This window comes from Maylandia zebra, linkage group LG13 (assembly GCF_041146795.1).
Source record: "Maylandia zebra isolate NMK-2024a linkage group LG13, Mzebra_GT3a, whole genome shotgun sequence".
NCBI classification, from domain to species: Eukaryota; Metazoa; Chordata; class Actinopteri; order Cichliformes; family Cichlidae; genus Maylandia; species Maylandia zebra.
This window is the reverse complement of record NC_135179.1, coordinates 13,508,116-13,528,666: the sequence shown is the minus strand read 5'-3', so window position 1 is coordinate 13,528,666 and position 20,551 is coordinate 13,508,116. Positions and strand designations below refer to the sequence as shown.

The window sequence follows — 20,551 nt, the reverse complement described above, 5'->3', positions numbered from 1 at the left end:
GTTGTTAAAATACTGTGTATTTCTTCTTCCCTTCTTCCACCTTATTCCCTATTTTCATTCTTTTCTGTCTTCTTATCTCTTCTCCCAGCGCAGGGGAAACCACTGGCATCCAAGAGGTTGACCAGTTGTGTGCCATCATGCTAAAATCAATGCCAACTCTCTCTCTCTCTCTCTCTGGGACATGGAGAGGGGAACCATTTCATCTCTTCATCCTCATTGTCTGTCATCTGCTCTTGGCCCAGCCGGATGATGAGCCAAGCCTTCTGTTCATCTGTTGTCCACAGGATGTTGCATGTCCATGGAGGGGATGTTCCTTCTTCTCTCTCCACTTTTAATACCTGATATATTTCCAGTATTCTCAGAAAGGAGGCACTGCTGGACTTGAGGGGACACTGACAGACAGTCAAGATGAAAAAATAAAAAAATGACACTGAAGAAAGTTATACCCAGTGTTCCAGTTCTTTCCATCATAAATGCTGGATCGGAACCTCCCTCCTGTCTCTCACTTCCAGCTGAAACAAATGATGTCAGAGAGAAAAAAAAACAAAAAACAAAAGAAAAAAATGTAGAAAAATATAAAATGACAGCTTAAACTGATAAATCTAACCAATGTCATTGCTTTACATGATCTGAGATCACAGATACTTTGTCACGCTATGGGAAGTGTTGTGCAGAATGAATATACAATATATATATACATATATATATTATGATTAATATTATTATTTATGGTGCATTTATTTTTGCTTTGCATTATTTTATTGCACTACAAATAACTAGCACATATGATTTTCATTGCTCCTGTAAAGTCACATTCAGATTTACATAAAAAAATGCTGTCTCCTGTCTTGCGTAGAACATAATTCTTTGTTATTCTCTCCTGCATTTATTTTTATACCATATTTAAAGACACTTTTACTTACTTGTATTATTAAAGTTGGCCCTCTATCTGTTAATATGGCCTAAGTCTGATTTTTTCTTTTCCTGTATACACACAATTTTAGAATTAAATATTCATTCATTCAAATATTCATCAGTTTTAATATAATCCAACGGGTTTATGCACTTTTGTTTTCTGCCACTAGATGGGGGTAAACTATTTCCCATCGGTTAAAAAAAACAACAGTTTTCAACACAGATCAGCAAAATGAGCTACGGTACTCTGCAGACAAATGGAGTTTTGTCATGCAAAAGTGTCATCATCCTCCGGTTTGCTGAAAGGGTTATTGTTCAAACTCTGCCCATCTGAGGTTTTGCACGGTCTGTTGATGTTTCAGCTCTTTGATGGCAGAAGTGACAGTCAGAGTTTTCAGTCTTTGTGCCCAGTGGTCAGCATAGCCAGAGCCGCAAAAGAGACAAACATCATTGTCTCGGTTGCATCAAGGAATGTGAACCGTGGCATTTTTTTTTTCAAAGCATGCTGTTAGTGCATGCACAGATGATTTATGGATTGGAGGTTACGGGTTTCGTTTTGATGTGGTGATTTGCCAATAAGAAAGGATAATTTAGGGGGTTTTAGGCAACCATTGTTTCTCTTATCCACTTTCCAAATCTCATCCACTTCCTTAAAAGTAAAGTGCCATTAACTGTCAAATTCAAGGTGAGGAAATGAAAACTTACGATGGAAAAATAAGATAAGGCAAAATCTGTCATCTTAGATTTGCCTATTATGGATGAGTAGGGATTCATATATAAATATATATATATATATATATTCAGAATATTAAAGGGCAGACAGAAATAAACAGCCTGTCTCTCCTAGATGTAAGTGAAAGAAATGAAGCTTGATTTGATTCACACAATAGCAAGGACCAATAGGAAAAACCCTCCCATTCTTGAGGAGGGAAAGGGGTGGTGGGGATTCAAACTAAGGCAGGCTTTACAGTGACTCAAACACGCTCAAAGACAGACTGCAGACAGTCTCCACGACACTAAGATATGGGCTTACTGTGACTGCAGTCTGGAGCTTATTTTCTTAATCTAAAAGCCAAAAAGAGAACATTAGACTCAGAGAGAAAGACGTTGCCCAAGAGGATGGGAAACTGAGCACGTCCCAAACTTTAAGAAGGGAAGAAGAGGAGCAAGAACAAGCCTGAGGATACCGCAGATTATGTTGCCATGGAAACCGAAACTTGGAAGCGGACGCAAGGACCACTGAAGGTGGACGATCTCCCTTGAATGCATCGTCGACACATCACTGTCCCGCTGCACACATAAAAAGGTATGCGAACCATACATTACATTTCGATAGCACTGACTTTATACCATATTGAATGCCTCAAGACTCAAAAAAGCGCTTCAGCAGATGATTTTACATATAATCTTTCATAACGCATGGCTTGCACTAATTTGAAATTATTAACATTAAGTTCAAGAAAGTTTTCGATATTAGATAATACACACGGGCAGCTATGGTATCCCATTGTAATGTCCGTTTTACACGGAAATATAATGATACGTTATTTAAAGGCGCACAGCTTTGCAGCACATAAGAGGAAATGTGACCGTGTACGTGAACGCGCCATGTAGTCTAGCGTTTGGATTTCCCAGAGAGAAGAGAAACTGTCTGAGTGCTGGTTCATCATATCCCACGTGAGTTTCTGACTGACTGACTCAGTGCGTCTCTGAGTGACTAAGTGCAGAACCATGTAATTGGAACGGCGGTAGTTGTACAGCTATTTAGTATAATGTCCCAGCACTGATGGTTTGATTCCCACTGGGGCCACCCATTGTAAAAATATACACCTTCAAGGCGTTGAAAGGTGTTCTGGATAAAAGTGTCTGCTAAATTACTATAATTAGTGGCTGGAGGTTCCAAGTAATTAGTGTTGTGAGTGAGAGAATTAGTGAGTGATGACAGCCTGTTGTACTTTTCTTCTTAGTGAGCTTAAGAGGCAGTTTAGCCTTTCCAGTGAATATGAGACTGAGACATAATGATCTTAATGAACACTATGTGTAGTAAGACCATTTATGTTACTACAATAGCCTGTGGGTGCTGAATAATCTCTACTCTTTTCTTTTCCTCCCTGTTCAGTTGCACAAGTTTATATTCCCTTACGTGTTCTCTTTGTGTTGTGTGCGCTGATACCTCTCCAAGTTGGTTTGAGAACATATGTGTGCATGTGTGTGCGTGTCCCTACAGTATGCGTGCGGGGAATGGTGGGGAGTTTGCCTTCTGATCCTGCTTACGGCTCTGGTGACTGCACCACCTTGTACAATCTGCTCTGATGTCAAAGAGGATTTAGCACACAGACACATTGTAATTTCTTAAGCAACAGAAACCACGTCATTGTGAGTCTCTGGAGATAGTAGCACTGGCATTTGATAGCAAACTTTAGTAACACGGTTAACGTGTCAAGTTTGCACTTATTATATGTAAACAGGAACTTCCCGCTGATGCTGAGGAACGTGAATTAAAACTGTGGAGTAAAACTGCAGTTTTGGCCTGTTGTGGCACATTTTTCAGTTGAAAGCAAACTTTGATATGCCAACAAATCATGAGAGTCTTCAAGAGTAACCATCCTATTACACAGTGGCCTTCTGGTGTAGCAGGCCACAGTAACTCACCAAACATTGCTCAAAGTCAGAGAACTTACATCCTAGTGAAGATCCTAAAGTGGTGCTCATTGGATAAAGAATACTTTTATTTCATATATCATAAAAATATAATAAAGTTTTCCAGCTTGAAATACCTTAAACAAGCTGACACAGATTATAAATGTAAGAATGTGAAACAAAGCTATTAAAGAGGAAACAAAAGGAGAAAAACATTTTGTTTAAGTGTAAATGGAAGGTGGTGTTAATCGCTGTAGCTTATAACGTCTGCAGTGACAACTAGTGTACTATCACAGGATTTCTAATTGGCCTTCATCCCCACTAAAGCACTTTATGTTGCTGAGGCGAAGAAGTTGTCTTACATTCTTGCCAGTACTTAGCTTGGAAAGCATTATATCTGGGCTGCTAGTCATTATCAAGACGGATTGTGGTGACAAATGGCTACCCGAACTGCCTAAAGCGGCTTCCTGGCGATGTTGGCGTTAGACACATTTACACAGCAAAGCCCCTAAAAAGAGCCCCCCAACCCCCAGCTGTTAATGAACCAACAGTGAAGCGTAGTTTGGGAAAATGCAATCCGCAAATGCAGATAATGACATGGTTCCTCTTTGTGTAATTGGCTCCGAGTGAAAACATTTAATTTACCTCTCTTTCCCTTTTTCTCTCTCTCTCTTTGCATCCTGTGTATGTGCGTTTGACTCTGTATGTGTGTCTCTGTGTGTGTGATTACACACACATGTGTGGCCACACATGGGTGCATATGCGTGCGCGTGTGCGTGTGTGGCTACCCGTGTGTGTTTGAGGTTTGAGCTGCACGGTGAATTAAATGCAGTTCTACTGTAATTAACTGCACTTACCAGTCTATGTATGAGACTTTCTGACGCACCAATAATTGAGGCATCAGGTTTTGTTTGTTTTAACCTGCCTTTGAAGACGTGCTGGGAAGATGTTTCGCATGGTTTAGTGGAAGTACATCTGTGTGTACAAATTTGAAAGCCTTGGAAAGGATTCTCCTTTCTTTATTCAATTATTTAACAACTGGATATTTGAAATCTTCAGATATTTAGCTGCCAGGCTGGCGATTTTCATGAATAATTTTGTTTTTCATTTGACTTCAAGATTTGAAAAAAAAGGCCCATTGTTATCCAGACAGAAAACATTACCATGGTATTATCATGCCATTCTGAAAAACAAAACATAACAAGTTCCCACTGATGATAATAGCTGTTTTCCAAAAAGCTTGTGTCTAGCTCAGCAGTCTCTCTGGTATTTGTGTCTGGCATTTGTAATTTCATTAGAGGTTTGAATTTTGGAACCAAGGTCTGCCACAGTTCAGTGAAGCATATTCAAAGTATTTGTGGTTCTGGTAAAACATAAAGCTGTGTTTGTGGACAATATTAGTGTTTAGCAGACACAAAGATTGTGCTCAGTTCTGTCCCAGCATTAACACTCAAAACCACAGTCGCCTCCTGCCTCTAGGACTGTGTGATGATCGGTGCTGTGTGTCCAAGAATAAAAATCACAAGAGTGACAAAAAAAGAAAGAAAAAGCTCACAAGGAGGGATGAAGTTATATTTTTCATGAACCCCAAGTAGTGTTGGTTTTGTTTCCCGGTGTGTCATGAGTCCAGAAACCCCAACGAGTCTGCAACCCCCTCTTTCCCCCCCCATCTTCTATCCCCAACCACTAACCATCTACCTCAGACTCCCCCAAAAGCCCCTGAATCGTTACCCCAAAACCACAATTTGTCTTGCAGAGAGATTGATGGGTATAGCTCAGCAGGGCCACTACTCTAACACCAGCTGAGTTTGGGGGTGGAGAGGAAGCGCAGTTGCTGACTGTATAGGTCATTTGTCATGCCCTGTGTACACAGTCAGTCAGGTCATCCCTCCCCAGCCCCAAGAGCTATCCAGACTGTAGATCACCGGAGTCACATGGCGCTACATAAGAGACTGATAGAGGGAAAATGGGAAAACAAGAGCCTGGACACAAAAGCAGAGCATGTGACCCTGATCAGGGGTTTGTGCACTTCAACTCCCAGTCAGCAGGAATAAGATGAAGCAGGTAAAGACAAATGAGACTGTCCTTAAGTGGAAGGTAGTTCACTAAAAGATGAAGTGGGGTCAATATTCTCTGATAGAGCAGGTGGGGGAAAGACAGTGGGATTGTTTACTTTAGTTATTCTAACCTTATGGTGGGTGAGCGTAGGGGAGTATATATATGGTCTGTATGTGTGCAAAAATGTACATCTCTAGAAGAACCACAGACATTATTTGGATGTCCAGTTCCCGATTTGGATATGATTTAGGTGCCAAAATCATAATTTCCTGTGTAAGAACTGGCTTAAATGTGTGTCATCTGGACACACATTGTTACTTCAGCCATATAATTGATCTAGTTCCTTAGCAGACTGTACACAGATGTCTTAAGAAAAAAGCAAAGCAAAACCAAACTATAACAAAAATAAAAACCCTTTAAAAAATTCATCAGATTAGATTTGAACAAGAAAAAAATTAACAGTACACTCCATTTTCTGTGCTTAACTAACTGCAACGTATGGCTTTATTTATTTTTTAATAAAAAAAAAAATTCATACTTTATATCTGGTAGATGGACTAACAGCTGCTGTCTAGCTTATGGCAAGTGCTGCTGGGACAGTGATATACAGACTCGAGTGCTCATGCTGCTCAGACAGAGCTGCCATGACCTCAGGGTCAAGGGCAGAAAAAAACAAGGCAAAAAACAAAGTGGATTATGATAAAGTAATTTGTTCCATGTCAGAGTGAGTTGCAGGTTCAGGAAAGGAACAAAGAGAACATACGAGCAGAGCAAAGAAGAGTCTGCGAATAGTAGCAGCCAATGGCCTTGAGGCCGTTTGGTTCTCTGTCAGAATTTCTAAGTTGGTGTCATGCAATGCTTGTCAAGAGCAACATCTGCTGAAAAGATGCTTGAGTGATGGTCAAAAATGTGCTGGCGCAAATACTGACAGCTTGCACACGGGCGCGTACTCCGTTTTGACTCAAAGAGGAATCATTTCTCCAGATCATACCATCTCTATGGTGCTGGCATTGTACAAAAGGCACTGGTGATTATGGACAATATAGGCCCATAATCACTCTCACTTTAGTTTTCTTCACGTATAGCACCAAAGAGTAGATGAGTGAACTGTACGGCTCTCCGACTCTTTCCCTAATAACATGCAGATGGGCCTCTCTAATGCCTGTTTACATATCTGCGGCATAGTTCATGACTAAAGTAAGCAAAGCCCTAATTATTTTACCCAGCGACGGGACCAATAAAATCAACTTCCCCTTCTCGTTATGGGTGTTTAAGTGTATCCTTTGATGGCAGGGCTTTATTTATTTTTGGAAGAGTTGCGTAGCCGAGAGGAAAGCAAATAGAAGTAATGACACAGAGATGCTGACAAATGGGGGCCCTGGTGATGGATTCATTTCCTCAATGATGCCTGGAAGGCTAAACTGCAAAGGTGGCTCAACAGGAATGAGCATTCTCACAGTTGCAAGCATAATTGGCAACATTAGTATCATGTAAGCATTTGTGTGACTGTCATGTTTCATCTCATACTACCTAAACGTGTTACACCAGCTTTAGTGTAAATGTCCAGATTCTGTTTGTGCAGATGTCTTTCTCCATCTATTCGCTACATTGTATAGTAATGTATCTCTCTTTGCAGAATGCTGTGGAGAATAACTATCCCTGTCATACTGGCTGGGGTGCTCTGCATCACTGCAGAGACCAAAAAGTCCCGTCCTCAGGGAGCCATCCCATCTCCATACAAGTCCAAAGGAAACCTGTCTGCGGACCGTCACCATCGATTGCTTCAGCAGAAACCAGAGGTGCTATCCTCTAGCCGGGAAGCCTTGGTTGTGACAGAGCGCCGTTACCTCCGCAGAGACTGGTGCAAGACCCAACCTCTTCGTCAGACAATCAGTGAGGAGGGCTGCCGCAGCCGCACTGTGGTCAACCGTTTTTGCTATGGCCAGTGTAACTCATTCTACATACCACGGCATATGGGTCCAAGCTCGAGTCAGGGACAGAGTCGAGGCCAAACCTCAGGCTCGGGAAGAAAAAACCACAACAAAGCCCAGGAGCCATTTCAGTCCTGCTCCTTCTGTAGGCCACATCGCATCACACAGCTCACAGTGCAGCTAGACTGCCCAGACCTGCAGCCCCCTTTCAGACACCGCAAGGTGCAGAGAGTCAAACAGTGTCGCTGCATGTCTGTGGATGTGAGCGGCCATGGGAAACTGTGAAGGGGGACTTAAAGGTCTTTCGAATTTGGAATGACATCATTTATGTGCTGTCAGAGGCAGAAATTCACAAACTTAGCCAAACAAGGACTGGCTTCAAGAGGAACTGTTCTGCATCGTGTTGTACAAAGAATGGCTTGTCTTGCAACAAAATGAAACATGGAACTAGAAATACACAAAAGCTCAACAATGATTTAATTAGAGAGTAGCAGCCATGTTCATATGCCAGTGCGGTTAAAAAGGAAAAAAAAAAAAAAAAGAATAAATCAAGTGGCTGTGTAGAGACAGTGATAATAAAGCTGTTGGTGTTTAACAATGGACATTTTTTTAGTTGTAGCATTTCAAAAATATCACATCTACCTAAAGGAGTCAAGAAAGTACCTCTTAAAAATGACAGAACATTATGGACACTGAGGATGGCCAAGCAAAAGGAAGTGCATTAAAGTAATGTCCAACTGTATAATTAGTGCAACCAATTAAAACAGTCTTTGTAAAATGTGTATCTATAGGTGGTTCTACAATCTTAGACAGCTTGTCAGTATCTTTTTTGTTGTCGTGTTTCACAAGTATTCTGTTACCCTTTTTGTTTTGTATTAACATGATGATGTCAAAGAAAAGATGAAACAATTCACACCATCCACCTGCTTGGATACAAACCTGATTGTATACTGTACATTTTCCACAAATATACTAGCCAGGAGACAAAAAATAAAGAAAAAAAAACTGCAGCATGTGTAATGGAGTTGCAATGCAATGTATACAATATATACACGTGTGTTTTAAGTATGTAAAAATATATTAAATCTATTTCATATAAAACAAAGTGATGTGTAGTGTGCATATAATTTGCCATATGATAAACAGAAATTGATCACCAATAACAGAATTTTTATCACAAAAATCAGGGTAATGTCTTTTATTCAATAAATATATATTTATATTATTTTTAATGGTCAGATGTATTCAGTCAAAACACAGTGCTGGTATTGTACATTAAAACCACATCACATGATTCTACTGCTGATTTAGCCAATGGATATTCACACTCTTTCACATAACACAAAAGGTAAAACTATCTGCATAGGATTTTGCTTGAAAGAAAGCATATTTACATTAATGTTGAAAAGAACAATAGTGGGGATTTATCAGATCACATGACTTAGAAAGACATGACCATTTAAATAAAAAACACTAAAAGATGAGGTGCTGTATGTAAAACACGTAGAATTCGCAGTTGAAACGCACCAGATGAAAATCTTGAAAGGAGTAAATTAGTTATTTTTCAGGCCATGTAAACAGACTTTTCTTCCTTGTAGGTATCATTGAATCACAATTGATGCATCTCAAAAATAAGCTTTGTTCAACTCATTTAAAGTCTCCACTATGCAATAAGGCACCATATAGAAATATTATAAAATCCTGTGCTTTTCACCATCAAGGGAGATGTGAACAACGTGTTAATGGTTTTTCTAGAAACTGAGGGTTGGAAACGGCAATAAAAAATGGCTACATATTATGTATACTGATAAAGCTTGAACATAGTGTCACCAAAAAACAAAACAGAAAAAGAACACCAAGTATTTATAGCAAATTTTCATGCAACTTGAATTCAGTAATCAGCTTAGGGATGCCTTTTTATAACACAGACTCGTTTCATTTTGTGAAATGGTGGGTAAGGACATTAGCTTTAATCCCAAGTTTAAACGATACACTTTGAACCAGCTCACACTCGACAGCCCTAAACCAATTGAAAACAAATACTGGGAGCAAATAAACACTAAAAATGACTGATGACTCGTGTCAGATTGTACAAACACAGCTTGTGCAATAGGCTAGGTGATGATAATTTTCCATTGTCTGCTTCAGATCTTCTTACCCAACTTTGCTTTCTGTGGAAAAAAAAAGACAAGAAAAAAGTGTGAGTTATTTACAGCTGGAAGCACTGGCGCTCCGCTCTAAAATGTTACTATAAGAGCCAGGATTGTTGTTTCTTAAAACACTGACAAGCATTTGCGAGCAATTGGGTCTGTTAGGTGAAAGAAAAAGGCAGGTACTGCTAGAATTACAGTAAATAAATAGAAAACAGATGACTCCATACAGTAATAAGAAAAAGTAAAATGTTATGCATACTATTCCAGTTGCATGTTTGGGTGTCACATTGTAGGAAGCCTTCTGCCTGGCCTGTTTAAAAGACTCCTCTGCCATTTTGACCCTAAAAAAAAAAAAAGGAGAAATAAATGCCAATCATGTGATAAAGATGTTAAGAGCAATTAATTAGCTGCATAGAGCTACACAGAGTCACTAAAATTCACCATTACACCATCAAAAAAGAAAAATGTAGTATAGTGCTAAAGATTTCAGGTTTATACCATCCAAGTTGTGGTCATGGGGCATTTAAACACAAGGATTTTGGTTTGACAGGAGGCCAGACCTTCTACTCTGAAATGATTCACTCTAGTTTACTATAGCAAGGAGAGGGCCAGAAATGTCACTACTCATTTGCTCTTTAAAAAGAAAAATGATTAACATGCTGGCATTGAGTGAGTAGAGCAGTTTATACTAGCAGACTCGCCTGTTGTCTCTACCCATTACATGTTCAATGCATGGTAGTGCTGCATCTTTGCATGCCCATACAGGCAGAAGTGAGGATTACCATCTACTGTTCCACATATGGCAAAGGACAAAGAGTTAATGCTTTCAAATTAGTTTTTATTCTTTCCTACTGAACAAGCAAAGACTATGACATTGGACCTCGCTTACAAATACTATCACAAGTCAATCTTCATTGGAAATAATGGACCAATTTGCTTTTTGTTGACATATGCAGCTATATCTTCATATTTATCAAACCACTGGAAGCTAACTGGATGATGCATGTGTTTTTTTTTCGTTGCTGGGGTAAGGACAAAGATTTGGGTCATTTGCCCTCTTTCCCTTCATGAATTTGAATGAATCTGATAGGATCTTCAGTGAACATGAGATGCACTGCATGTTATTAATGGTTTGGAAACTCAAGCTTGGGGAAAATTCAAAATGAAGGAGCACTAGGCACATCTGTTATCACATTTTAAGGCTCCCAATCAGAGAAAATAAGAAAAAAAATGGACTGATATCTCAGCAATACTCCATTTTTAGTCAAAAGTTTTAAGCGTCCTATCAGAGGGATTTATCCGTATCATGGAAAATGTCACATTGTGGAACAGGAATCTTCATATGGCTCACCGCTCTTGTAAGATCAGCTTATTCTGCTTCTTCCACTGGTCTTTAAAATCTGTGGAAAACTCATGCCAAATGGAGAAGAATGTGTGGGGAGAGACTTCTTTCTCTCCTGCCTTCGGTTTGACTGAGAAGGATACACTCAACTCCAAGAAACTGAGGACAGAGAAGAAAAACATTACTTCAAGACCAAAACATTACAACACGAGATTACAGAAAACTATACCAATTATTGTGAAACTTGGCAGTCCTACGCAGATATGCAAAATATGATAGCTAATCTTGGAATAATGTGCTTTTTGGAGATTTAATAGTAGAGTAACTAAAAAAAAAAAAAAAAAAAAAAAAAAAAGAATAAAAACAATAATGACCGTGCATTTCAACGAAAAAAAAAAAATGCTATTAGTGCTGCAAAAGCAAGAAAATCTGACTTAACCAAAATGATGAATTTTGCTGTATCGCTCCTTTTCCTTATCCATATGAACCTCTTTTGTATGTTTGTGTATACATACATGCACATACTCTATTGGTGTGTAAGCATGAGTGATGAAAGACAAAGGAGCCAAAGACAGATCTTGCAAAAAGAAAGTGTGCATAGAGCAGCGGATGACATACACTAAGGTGTTAAATGTGGCAGCAATTTTGAGTGGATTAATATCGTGGACAGGTTGGGGTCTCTTTGTTTGGAGTGTGCTATAGGAACACATTCCAAGCCAGCAGTAACAGAAGCCTGGAGCCATGGCTGTCTACTCTCGCTCCACTTAGATAAACAACATAGACACTGCATAGGGGGCCTCCCGTCTACTGAAGGCCTGGCATGACGGCCTGCACCTTCCATGTAATTGAAGGAACCAGGAGTCATAAATATTGACAAAGCTGCAAGATTATATTTCTTCACTGCAGCGAGAGTATATCACTTCAAACTGTGTTGGATTGCATTATACCTTACTTTCAAATTCACAACTACAATCACTGCTTTGAAACTTAAAAGACGACCAAATGTAAATCCAGGAAATAAAATGCAAAGTAACATTTATTTTTTGAGCAAAGATATGTAGGAAAAGGTTTTTAAACAAACACACACACACACACACACACACACACACACACACACACACACACACACACAATACTCTTCTTACATCTTCTGAGTTTCTGCTAGCTGGTTCTCCTGCGTTTCCAGTTCAGTTTTGGCTGTGAAAGAGTAAGAAAAAAAAATTATGCATTTGCAAATAGACGGATTTTGCATTTCCCTTAAAAGACAGCTCTTTCATTTATAGTGTGATTTGTATATACCAGGAGATTCAAGATGTCACCATTACTTAACTCAAAAGTCCTGCTCAGGGTCAACATCGAGCCATGACATTATTGAGTGTTGGATTGTATGCTGTTGCACAACTGACAAATGAGTAGTGGAGATTGCAGAACAAGTGCTTCTTTGTGTAATATTACTTCAAATGGAGACAGATGACTGTGTTCATGTTTGTGTGAGGTGTGAGGGAGTAGTTGGACATCATGGTGCACATTAGCAAGCAGTTCCAGCAGACCACAACACTTATCTTGGGGTGCCATCGGGATCATTTTGACTGCGTTATAAATTATGATATGAACGAAAAGCAGTCAAATGTGACAGCCTTGGTTAGACAAGCATCGCAGGTTAGTACTCATCAAATTTCAGATCCAAGGGCTGATTTTTCATCTCATTTTTTTCAATATATCAGCAGTTGTAGAGTCGATCCAGCTGTGTTTTGTTGGTCTATATCTTCACTATGGTGCTGTATAACTGTCAAAAGGCTAGGCATTAAATTCTTGCCCAGATAACATCTCTTTCCCCTCAAGGTCAGTAATGTGTAACCTGCTGTCTTAAACTGTCAAATGATCAGAAATGACCTATGGCCTGCAAATAGCTTTGTGAGACAGATGACAGTAGATGGAACAGAGAATCTTTCCTGGCACAAACCCGTGTGCTGCTTTTACCCAGTTGAATATCTGCTTGCTTTGTGTAATTGAAGCCAGAACCACATCTAAAGATCTCAGACAAACCTGCTGAGAGGAGCTCTATGCATTATCATTCTAAAGTGCTAAATCACTCTGCAGCCTACAATCTTGCCCGTCACTGCAGATTGTCCATCAAAAATGATAACAAATTGATGAGAAATATGAAGTTATGCGACAACATTTTAAAAAAATTAATATAAAATATAATATATAATAGACTGTTAAATAACCTTTATCATGCCGAATGATTTAGTATCAAGTCTATATAGTTTGCTCTTTTCTAATAATCTTATTGTGATGTTGTTAAGATATTGTGATATTATGGGAGAGAATCAAACAAAAGAGGAAAACTTAAAAAAAAAGGTTATTTAAAGATATAAAACATCAGCATTGTTGCACAACATCAACATGTCTATCTAAAGTCAATATTTCTTTTTTCCATAATGTGCTATGCATTGATATTTAAAAGTTTATTCAACATTCTTGGCTTATTTGCTTTGATTTCTTAGGTTGCAGTTAGTAGAAAATGTAGCAAGAGTATGCCATCAGTCATACTAGTAATCTTTACATTCATCAGAAACAGATTATCACATGGCCGGTGCTCTCTTGCTAGTCATATTGACTCCATCAAAGGCCTGCATGCATGAGAATTTGTGAAGTGAGTGGAGAAAATGGAGCTAGACCAAACAGCCAAGCTCCAACAAGTCCGCTCCCACTGTTATTCTGTGGTTAGTTGCATGGTCAGAAAATAAACAAAAGCGGTTTAAACTGTGGAGCCAGAAACGGTTTAACCCCAGGCTTTTTAGAAATTACAGAAATAACAAAAATAAGACATTTGGCTGTTGTTTCTTTTTTCACTGCTGCAGTGGAAGAACCTCAAGAATCCCGTCTGGAGCCTTGTGAGTCACATGTCCATGTTACAGTGCTTACATTCTGGTCTCAGAGGAAAAACCTCATCATTTGCATCAAAGAGAGAGCCCCCATATTTCTCTCAAACGCACAGAGAGAGGAACGGAGATGGGGAGAGGTGGAAATGGGAGAGATGCTTTCATCTGCAGACTTCCTTTAAAATGGACAGTGAGCATTACTGCTGAAGCACATATGCTATGTATTAGACTCTCATTTGAATACAAAAGCAGTTGGAAAGAGGCCTGCAAGTTGGGTCCTTCAGGAAGATTGGTCACAGTCAACTGAATGTACCCAGGGTCAAAGCCAGTGCTACATAAATAATGACTATTGGTTTGTTTTTCTAAAACAAGTGTTTAAAAAAAAAAAAATCCAGTAAGTCTTACACATTTGAAGTAGACTGCAATAATCTAATATTGCTGCATGCAGATGTTAGATTACAGATAAAAGCTCAACTTCATGACATCTGGTGAATATGACAAATAAACACGATTATATTTTGGGTAGATTTTGATGCTATTTAAACAAAAATGCAGTAGCTTTTTCCTGTTGACTGAAAATTTGCAGCTCACAAATTTTATTATCACAGCCACGGTACTCAGAGGCCAAACCCTTTGTTGTTTTCATCCAAATACCTCTAGGGCAAAGTATCATTATTCCAGTCAAATTCCTCTACATCTGAGTGCACAAATAAAGACCAAGTAATATTCAAAGTCTACTTAATGAAAAAGATAATTTTCCAAAGTCTGTTTTACGCCACATTATACAGTTCTCCTCTTGGCAGTCAATTTACAGCAAGAAGCTACATGACAAGTTCAAATTTAGACTTTTTTCCCCCCTTTGAGTCAGAGCAAGAGTGCTTCATTTTATTAGGCAGAGATCACGATTAAAAAAACCCTAAACTGACTCCAAGTGCAGTCATGATCTTTCAAAACAGATAGGCAAACTTGAAACAACATCAGTGAATTATTCAATACACCCTGAAATAAACAGAGGTCCCTATGGAAACTACACTGACTGAGTCTTTGTGTGTGTATAGCAACTGTAAAACGGTATGAAACAGATCTTAAATGTGTTTGCAGGCATGGACAACTTGCATCATTCTGATGGATGAGCTGCGTCACATAGGCTCACACAAATCATTAAATTAAAGCATGCACTCTTAAAGTAGTAAATTATTTCTATGGAAAGGTCTGATACTTAACATGCAAATTCAGCTGCAGATCTGGCAAGGATTTTCAGCAGAAGAACAGTGTTTATGGAACTCCAAATACACTACAGTGACTATGTTTAAAGTAGGGCTGAACGATTATGGAAAATAATCTAATTGCGATTTTTTGCCCCAATATTGCGATTGCGATGCGATATGCGATTATTTTTTAAGGTCTTTGCCTTCTGTATTATTAAACAAAGACAAGCAATACATCATATAGTATGGCCAATACTATATTACATTAATTTTAAACTGTTCTTTCCTGGAAGACAGACCTCTGTTATGATGACATGAGGTGATGCATGAATTGATGACTGACATTTTTATTTAACTTCTTCAATCACAACAGTATATTTGAACATACACAATAGTTTATTTTTAGCTTACAAACATCTGAGCATAAAGTGCTGACAAGGAACCCTGGTGTAAACATTAAAATGAAAGTCAGTACAATGTGCAGATTGCAGAAATATACATAAAAAAAAATCAGTGGCTTTACCACACTCAGTTTTTCGACATCTGTGAACTACTAGACAGTCATTAAATTAAAAAATAATATTAAATAAATAAAACTAATAAATAAAAAATACACACATCTTACTGATCTCTGCAGTCAGTAACATTACACATAAAGTGCAAACATAATAGCAATTGTATAAACACACACACAAACGCCTTTAAAGTTTAAAGGCGTGAAATTGGACGGTCTAGTTCTGATTAGCGTCACCGCTGTCTCGGTGGAGTTTAATAAACTCGGCCGTCTGCTTCTTGCTATCTAAAATATAACCAGACACTGGTGTAAATTCTCGACTGTCTCATACTTCTGTTTAATAAGTTTTCTGTTTGACGTTTAGTCAGCTGTGTGAAAACCAAGGAGGAACCCACCCGGGGGATTAATAAAGTTTTATTTTATCTAATCTAATAACTTTAATCTCAGCCAAACCGATTTACTCACGAACAAACAAAACACTGAAAAAAGCCCAACAATAACATTTTTAGGTTGTCTAAGTGACTTATATATTACGTTTAACCCGAGCAGCGAAACTCCGCGGTGATCTGAAAATGATGTGCCGGGAGTTGTGCCGTTCTCGGCCGCATCAGTAACCCTCGAGCTCCCGGCTAGCTGTCGAGCTGGTGGGTAGCAGACGCCTCTGAAAACGTCGAAGCACTTTTGCAAATATGGGATATCTTGATAAACCGAGCAGATATTTGATGTTTACACAACTACTTTCTCGCCTGAAAATATGTTAAAAGTTTATTTTGTGACCCTGAAAGATTAGTATGAGTAATTTTAAAACTCAGTAGCGGCCGCCATTGCTGGAAACTGGAGTTTGGCTGGGCCGCGCTATGAATTCTGGGATATGGTAGTAATTTGGACAGCCTTCGGCGCGTCGCTGTGACGTAATCGGTCTACAAATGCGGCCTCAGGAGGATGCAGCCCATGAATTTGGACATGTCCAGAGTATAATCGCAGCCTTTGCGGTTAGAAAATTGCACTTGATCATGTCACGATATTATCGCAAATACGATATATCGTTCAGCCCTAGTTTAAAGTAATGAAGGAACATATTAGTGCAGTGGTGTGGATTGTCAGTAATAGACGGCTATGGTACAGATACAAAGATACATCAAGCTTTTGATACAAAGATCCAAACATTGCAGTTCATTGTTGAGTTTAATATTTAAATGGAATTCACTGACAGTCGAGTCAAATAGACTGTAGACAAAATCATATTCAGTTGTTTTCTCACCTCGATTGAGAAATTCATCCATCTTGTCCTTGAATGGTTGCAGGTTCTCTTCAGAGGACAATTTCCAAACTTTCTCCGTTTCAGCAGAGCATGCTGAAATAACAAAAGATTAGAAGATAAGGGGGGTGGGGGAGTCTTCCAGAACAGAAATATTTTATCCACCATTGGCGCTTTAATTATCTGCCGTGCTCTTTAACCTAGCTGAGCTTGCTTTAATAAATCTCTACTGAATTTTTGCTGAATAAGTGTCTGCAAAGACATAATAACCCATAATGACTAATAAGTTAGCCCTAGCAACCAGGAAGGCCTGCGGTCTGATCCCAGGAGAAACTTATTGTTACGCTCGATCTGCAAGCATAACAGATACACAAGCTCAGCTCAAGGCCTTAGAGGTGGAGAGGCCATGAGACGCTTAAGGGAACAACGAGGTCGGGACTGGGCAAGTGGTAATTCATCGACCATATGGTGCCTCAGCCAAAAAGGCAAAGCAAGCTCTCTCTCCACTGCATTACTTGCTGATGTCCTTTGGGCCAGCCAAGGCCATTTCTACGCCGCCTACCTATCGGAAAACCCCTCTGGGAACTGTCATCGAAGCCCATGTCTGCTAGAGCACTCAGCTACCTCTGCTAGGTAATGAAGAGGTCTGCAGGTATAGCATGTGATGATGTATTTATGTATGGCCAGTATGTGCCACAGCCACTGGGGTCGAAAGTCAGTTTCCCCTGTGAGCAACTCCATCTTTATGAATTGCAAATAATGAACAGCCTAAAGAATCATTACAGCAGAGAAAAAACAATATTTGGCAATACGTTTTAGGCGTCTGATTGGTTTAGCAGCAAAAACACATAAAACATGATAGAGAACAGACCAGGTTTAGGGAATAGTCGATCAGGCTGCAAGTACACACTCACGTGCATCATTTTGCTCAAAGATACACTTTAAAAAAAATAAAAATAAAAAAATCACCTCTAGAGCAAGAATAATGAAAATGAGCATTTTCTAAATGCTGCATAAATTAAGATGTTTTTCACTCAGCCAGTGAGTTTGGCTTGTCATTATCAAATATCCAAACCTTTTCCTGTGATCTTAATGTGTAGTGACATAACATTAATACAGTTCTCCATTATCCTATTTTACTTTGTGTTTTTGCGTTCCCACTTAAGAGTTATTGTTCCACAAACTCCATGGTTTGTGGAATTATCACATAACCCCCTTTTTCTTGATTCAAGTTCATTCTGTGCTGACTTTTTAAATTTTAAATATAAAAAGCAAAACTAAAGGACAAGATCCAGAGCTGGTAAATGAAGCCAAGGCAAAGTGGGGGGGGGGGCGGAAACAAACAAAAAACAAAAACGTGACTCTTTACTGCACCAAAAAGCATATTCTAGACCAGTTTTGCCCCTGATAACAACATGAAATAGGGTGAATATTTTTCTTCCACCTCGACTTCTTAATCAGGGGCATGACCTTTTTGACTGACAGGCCTCTCACAAACAGCTCGAGATTAAGCTGGACTTCTTCACTGTGTGTATCTGGTGCATGTGGAGCATTTTTAATGTATTATCTAAACACTAAGGCTTAGGTGAGTGAAATTCTGGTGTTTTTTTCACTTAGCACTAATCAGCCAATGTGGTTGCACCTATGCAGTTTATGAATACAGCTTGCTAACAAGGGTAGCTAGCCTTAGCTGATAAATTAGCATTCCAACTCTTAGCAACTTCTAGGTCTAATAATAATAATAATAATAATAATAATAATAATAATAATAATAATAATAATAATAATAATAATTGTGTCACCAAAACACTATTGTTGAGGATTAAATGCTGACCCTGTGTGAAAAACATGGTTAATAAAGGTCATTACTAACCATGTTACATGTAGTTTCCCCAGTTGCATCCAGATTCTTTTACTATTGTAATGCATGCAGAATGTGGTTGGGTCGCTGAAACAAGTAAGTTCTTTCCTGAAAAATGGGTCATCTGGATGGTTAATGTTTCTCCTAATACGGTATATATTAATCAGCCTTAATCAAATCTTTGCAGATCAGAGAAGTATCCATACCATGTTCACTAATGCACCCCTACAGTATCACAAAAGCTTGCTTTTGAGCTATGCACTGAGACGAAGCTAGGCAGTCCCCTGACACTTGAGTCCTGAAGACCAGCATCTATAATTTTCAGTTGATTATGAGTCACAGGACAGTTTTCCACATTGCCTGAGTCCATTTTAAAATGTTTGGGTAAAGAGTTGGCACCAGTGATTCATCATCATGTTTAAAAATGTTTTTTCCTTGTATGGTGGTTTTAGTTAACTGTGTTTATTGACAATATATTTTGTAAGTGATTTTGAGCTGGTGTGCTGATTTCCACTATAGAATTGAGGCTGTATTTAATCCAGTGAGGCCAGAGTATCTGACTTTTTTTCAATACTTGTTTAAGTCTTCCTAAAACAGTCTTACTGTTCTTTTTAAGTTAAGAAATTTAATTCCTAAATGGCTTAACTATTTATCCATGCAGTGTATCACAGAGTAATAATCCCTTTATGTCTTTGCATCTGAAAAACTTACTAGTATGCCTTTTATATAGCCAGCTATGTTATTACTCTAATTAACAGTGGGTTCTTCAACTAGTTGTCGAACAACCCACACCACCCCATCTCTTAAAACATGTCACGAGTAACAAATTTAAAATGAGCACATATTCCTAAAATAACATTTGTCTTTCTATTGTTTTCAGTTTAACGCAGGATTTAAATGACTTGCACATCATTTCATTGTGTTTTTATTTTATGTTTTACACAGTGGTCCAACTTTTTTGGAAACGTGATTATGAATAGCTGCAGTTATCTTCTGAATAGTCTCATATTTGTATTTTTGAGTTCCAGGACAATGAGGAGAGCCTGAACAGACTCTCTCAGTAGTAGAAGTTCCTTGACCTTTCCCTGTCTATATTTCTCTTTCTCGTTCATGACGACAATAAAGGTACGCCAGGTCCAACATGAGTCTACATCTGACAAGTAACATCTGCTTCCAGTTAGCTTGTCTGTACAACAAACAGATGCTATCTCAATGTTGACTGGCCTGTGCAATCCACACATGACCATAGCTGGTCAGGTCTGGAAAATTATTTTGCATTATGCAAGCAACACTTAAATTCATACATTTTTTTTTATCATGTTGCATAAATATCAATTCAGTGTCATTTTAAACATGCTATAAGACTTGCAGTAATTACAGAACAACCAAGTTTACAACCTTGTAAGCATTTTGTAAATACTGTGTTTAGGATGTGCCCACAAGAAGGAAAACTATGGAATGTAAGTTTATCACTGTACCATTAAGGTCTTTCCTCAACTTGCGGAGATCTCTTTGAAAGTCCTCAAACTTCATCTGGGAAGCCTGGAAAAGGTCCAGGGGCTCAGGCAGAGGGTAGACGCATGTCTCTTTGCCAGCATCCTGGTTAAAGACAACACACATATGTGTGCAAAAACACACACACTGCAATGTCAAAATCAATCTTTCTCAAATGGAAGAGGGCCTCTCTATACTTTACACACAAGGCAAGATTTAAATAAATGTCTTGAGGGACCGACATGTACTTATCAGCAGTTCAGACATGCCAGAGAAGATGTCTAAAACT

At 38.7% G+C, this 20,551-nt stretch overlaps 3 protein-coding genes across 4 annotated transcripts in view; 2 read left to right on the top strand and 1 right to left on the bottom strand.

The window, feature by feature from the left end:
* Positions 1 to 956, top strand: part of rgs7a (regulator of G protein signaling 7a) — a 54,738-nt gene extending 53,782 nt beyond the window's left edge. The window contains exon 18 of one of the 2 annotated variants that reach the window (XM_004551478.3): positions 94 to 956. The gene's annotated coding sequence lies outside the window, so the exon portion shown is untranslated. Of the gene's footprint in view, positions 1 to 88 lie in introns of both variants that reach the window. The other variant, XM_012919205.3, reaches the window with a different exon arrangement.
* A 927-nt stretch (positions 957 to 1,883) lies between these two features.
* grem2a (gremlin 2, DAN family BMP antagonist a) lies at positions 1,884 to 8,092 on the top strand. The gene is made up of 2 exons (XM_004551477.3): positions 1,884 to 2,221; positions 7,250 to 8,092. The coding sequence occupies exon 2, from the start codon at positions 7,251 to 7,253 to the stop codon at positions 7,827 to 7,829; it is 579 nt and encodes a 192-aa protein (XP_004551534.1). The 5' UTR covers positions 1,884 to 2,221; position 7,250; the 3' UTR covers positions 7,830 to 8,092.
* Positions 8,093 to 8,698: 606 nt separating this feature from the next.
* Positions 8,699 to 20,551, bottom strand: part of fmn2a (formin 2a) — a 40,275-nt gene continuing 28,422 nt past the window's right edge. The window contains exons 13-18 of the mRNA XM_076891559.1: positions 20,247 to 20,367; positions 16,911 to 17,003; positions 12,185 to 12,236; positions 11,049 to 11,198; positions 9,957 to 10,038; positions 8,699 to 9,715 (exon numbers count right to left, since the gene is read on the bottom strand). Coding sequence (XP_076747674.1) covers positions 9,689 to 9,715; positions 9,957 to 10,038; positions 11,049 to 11,198; positions 12,185 to 12,236; positions 16,911 to 17,003; positions 20,247 to 20,367 — 525 coding nt within the window. The 3' untranslated portion in view covers positions 8,699 to 9,688. The remainder of the gene's footprint in view (positions 9,716 to 9,956; positions 10,039 to 11,048; positions 11,199 to 12,184; positions 12,237 to 16,910; positions 17,004 to 20,246; positions 20,368 to 20,551) is intronic.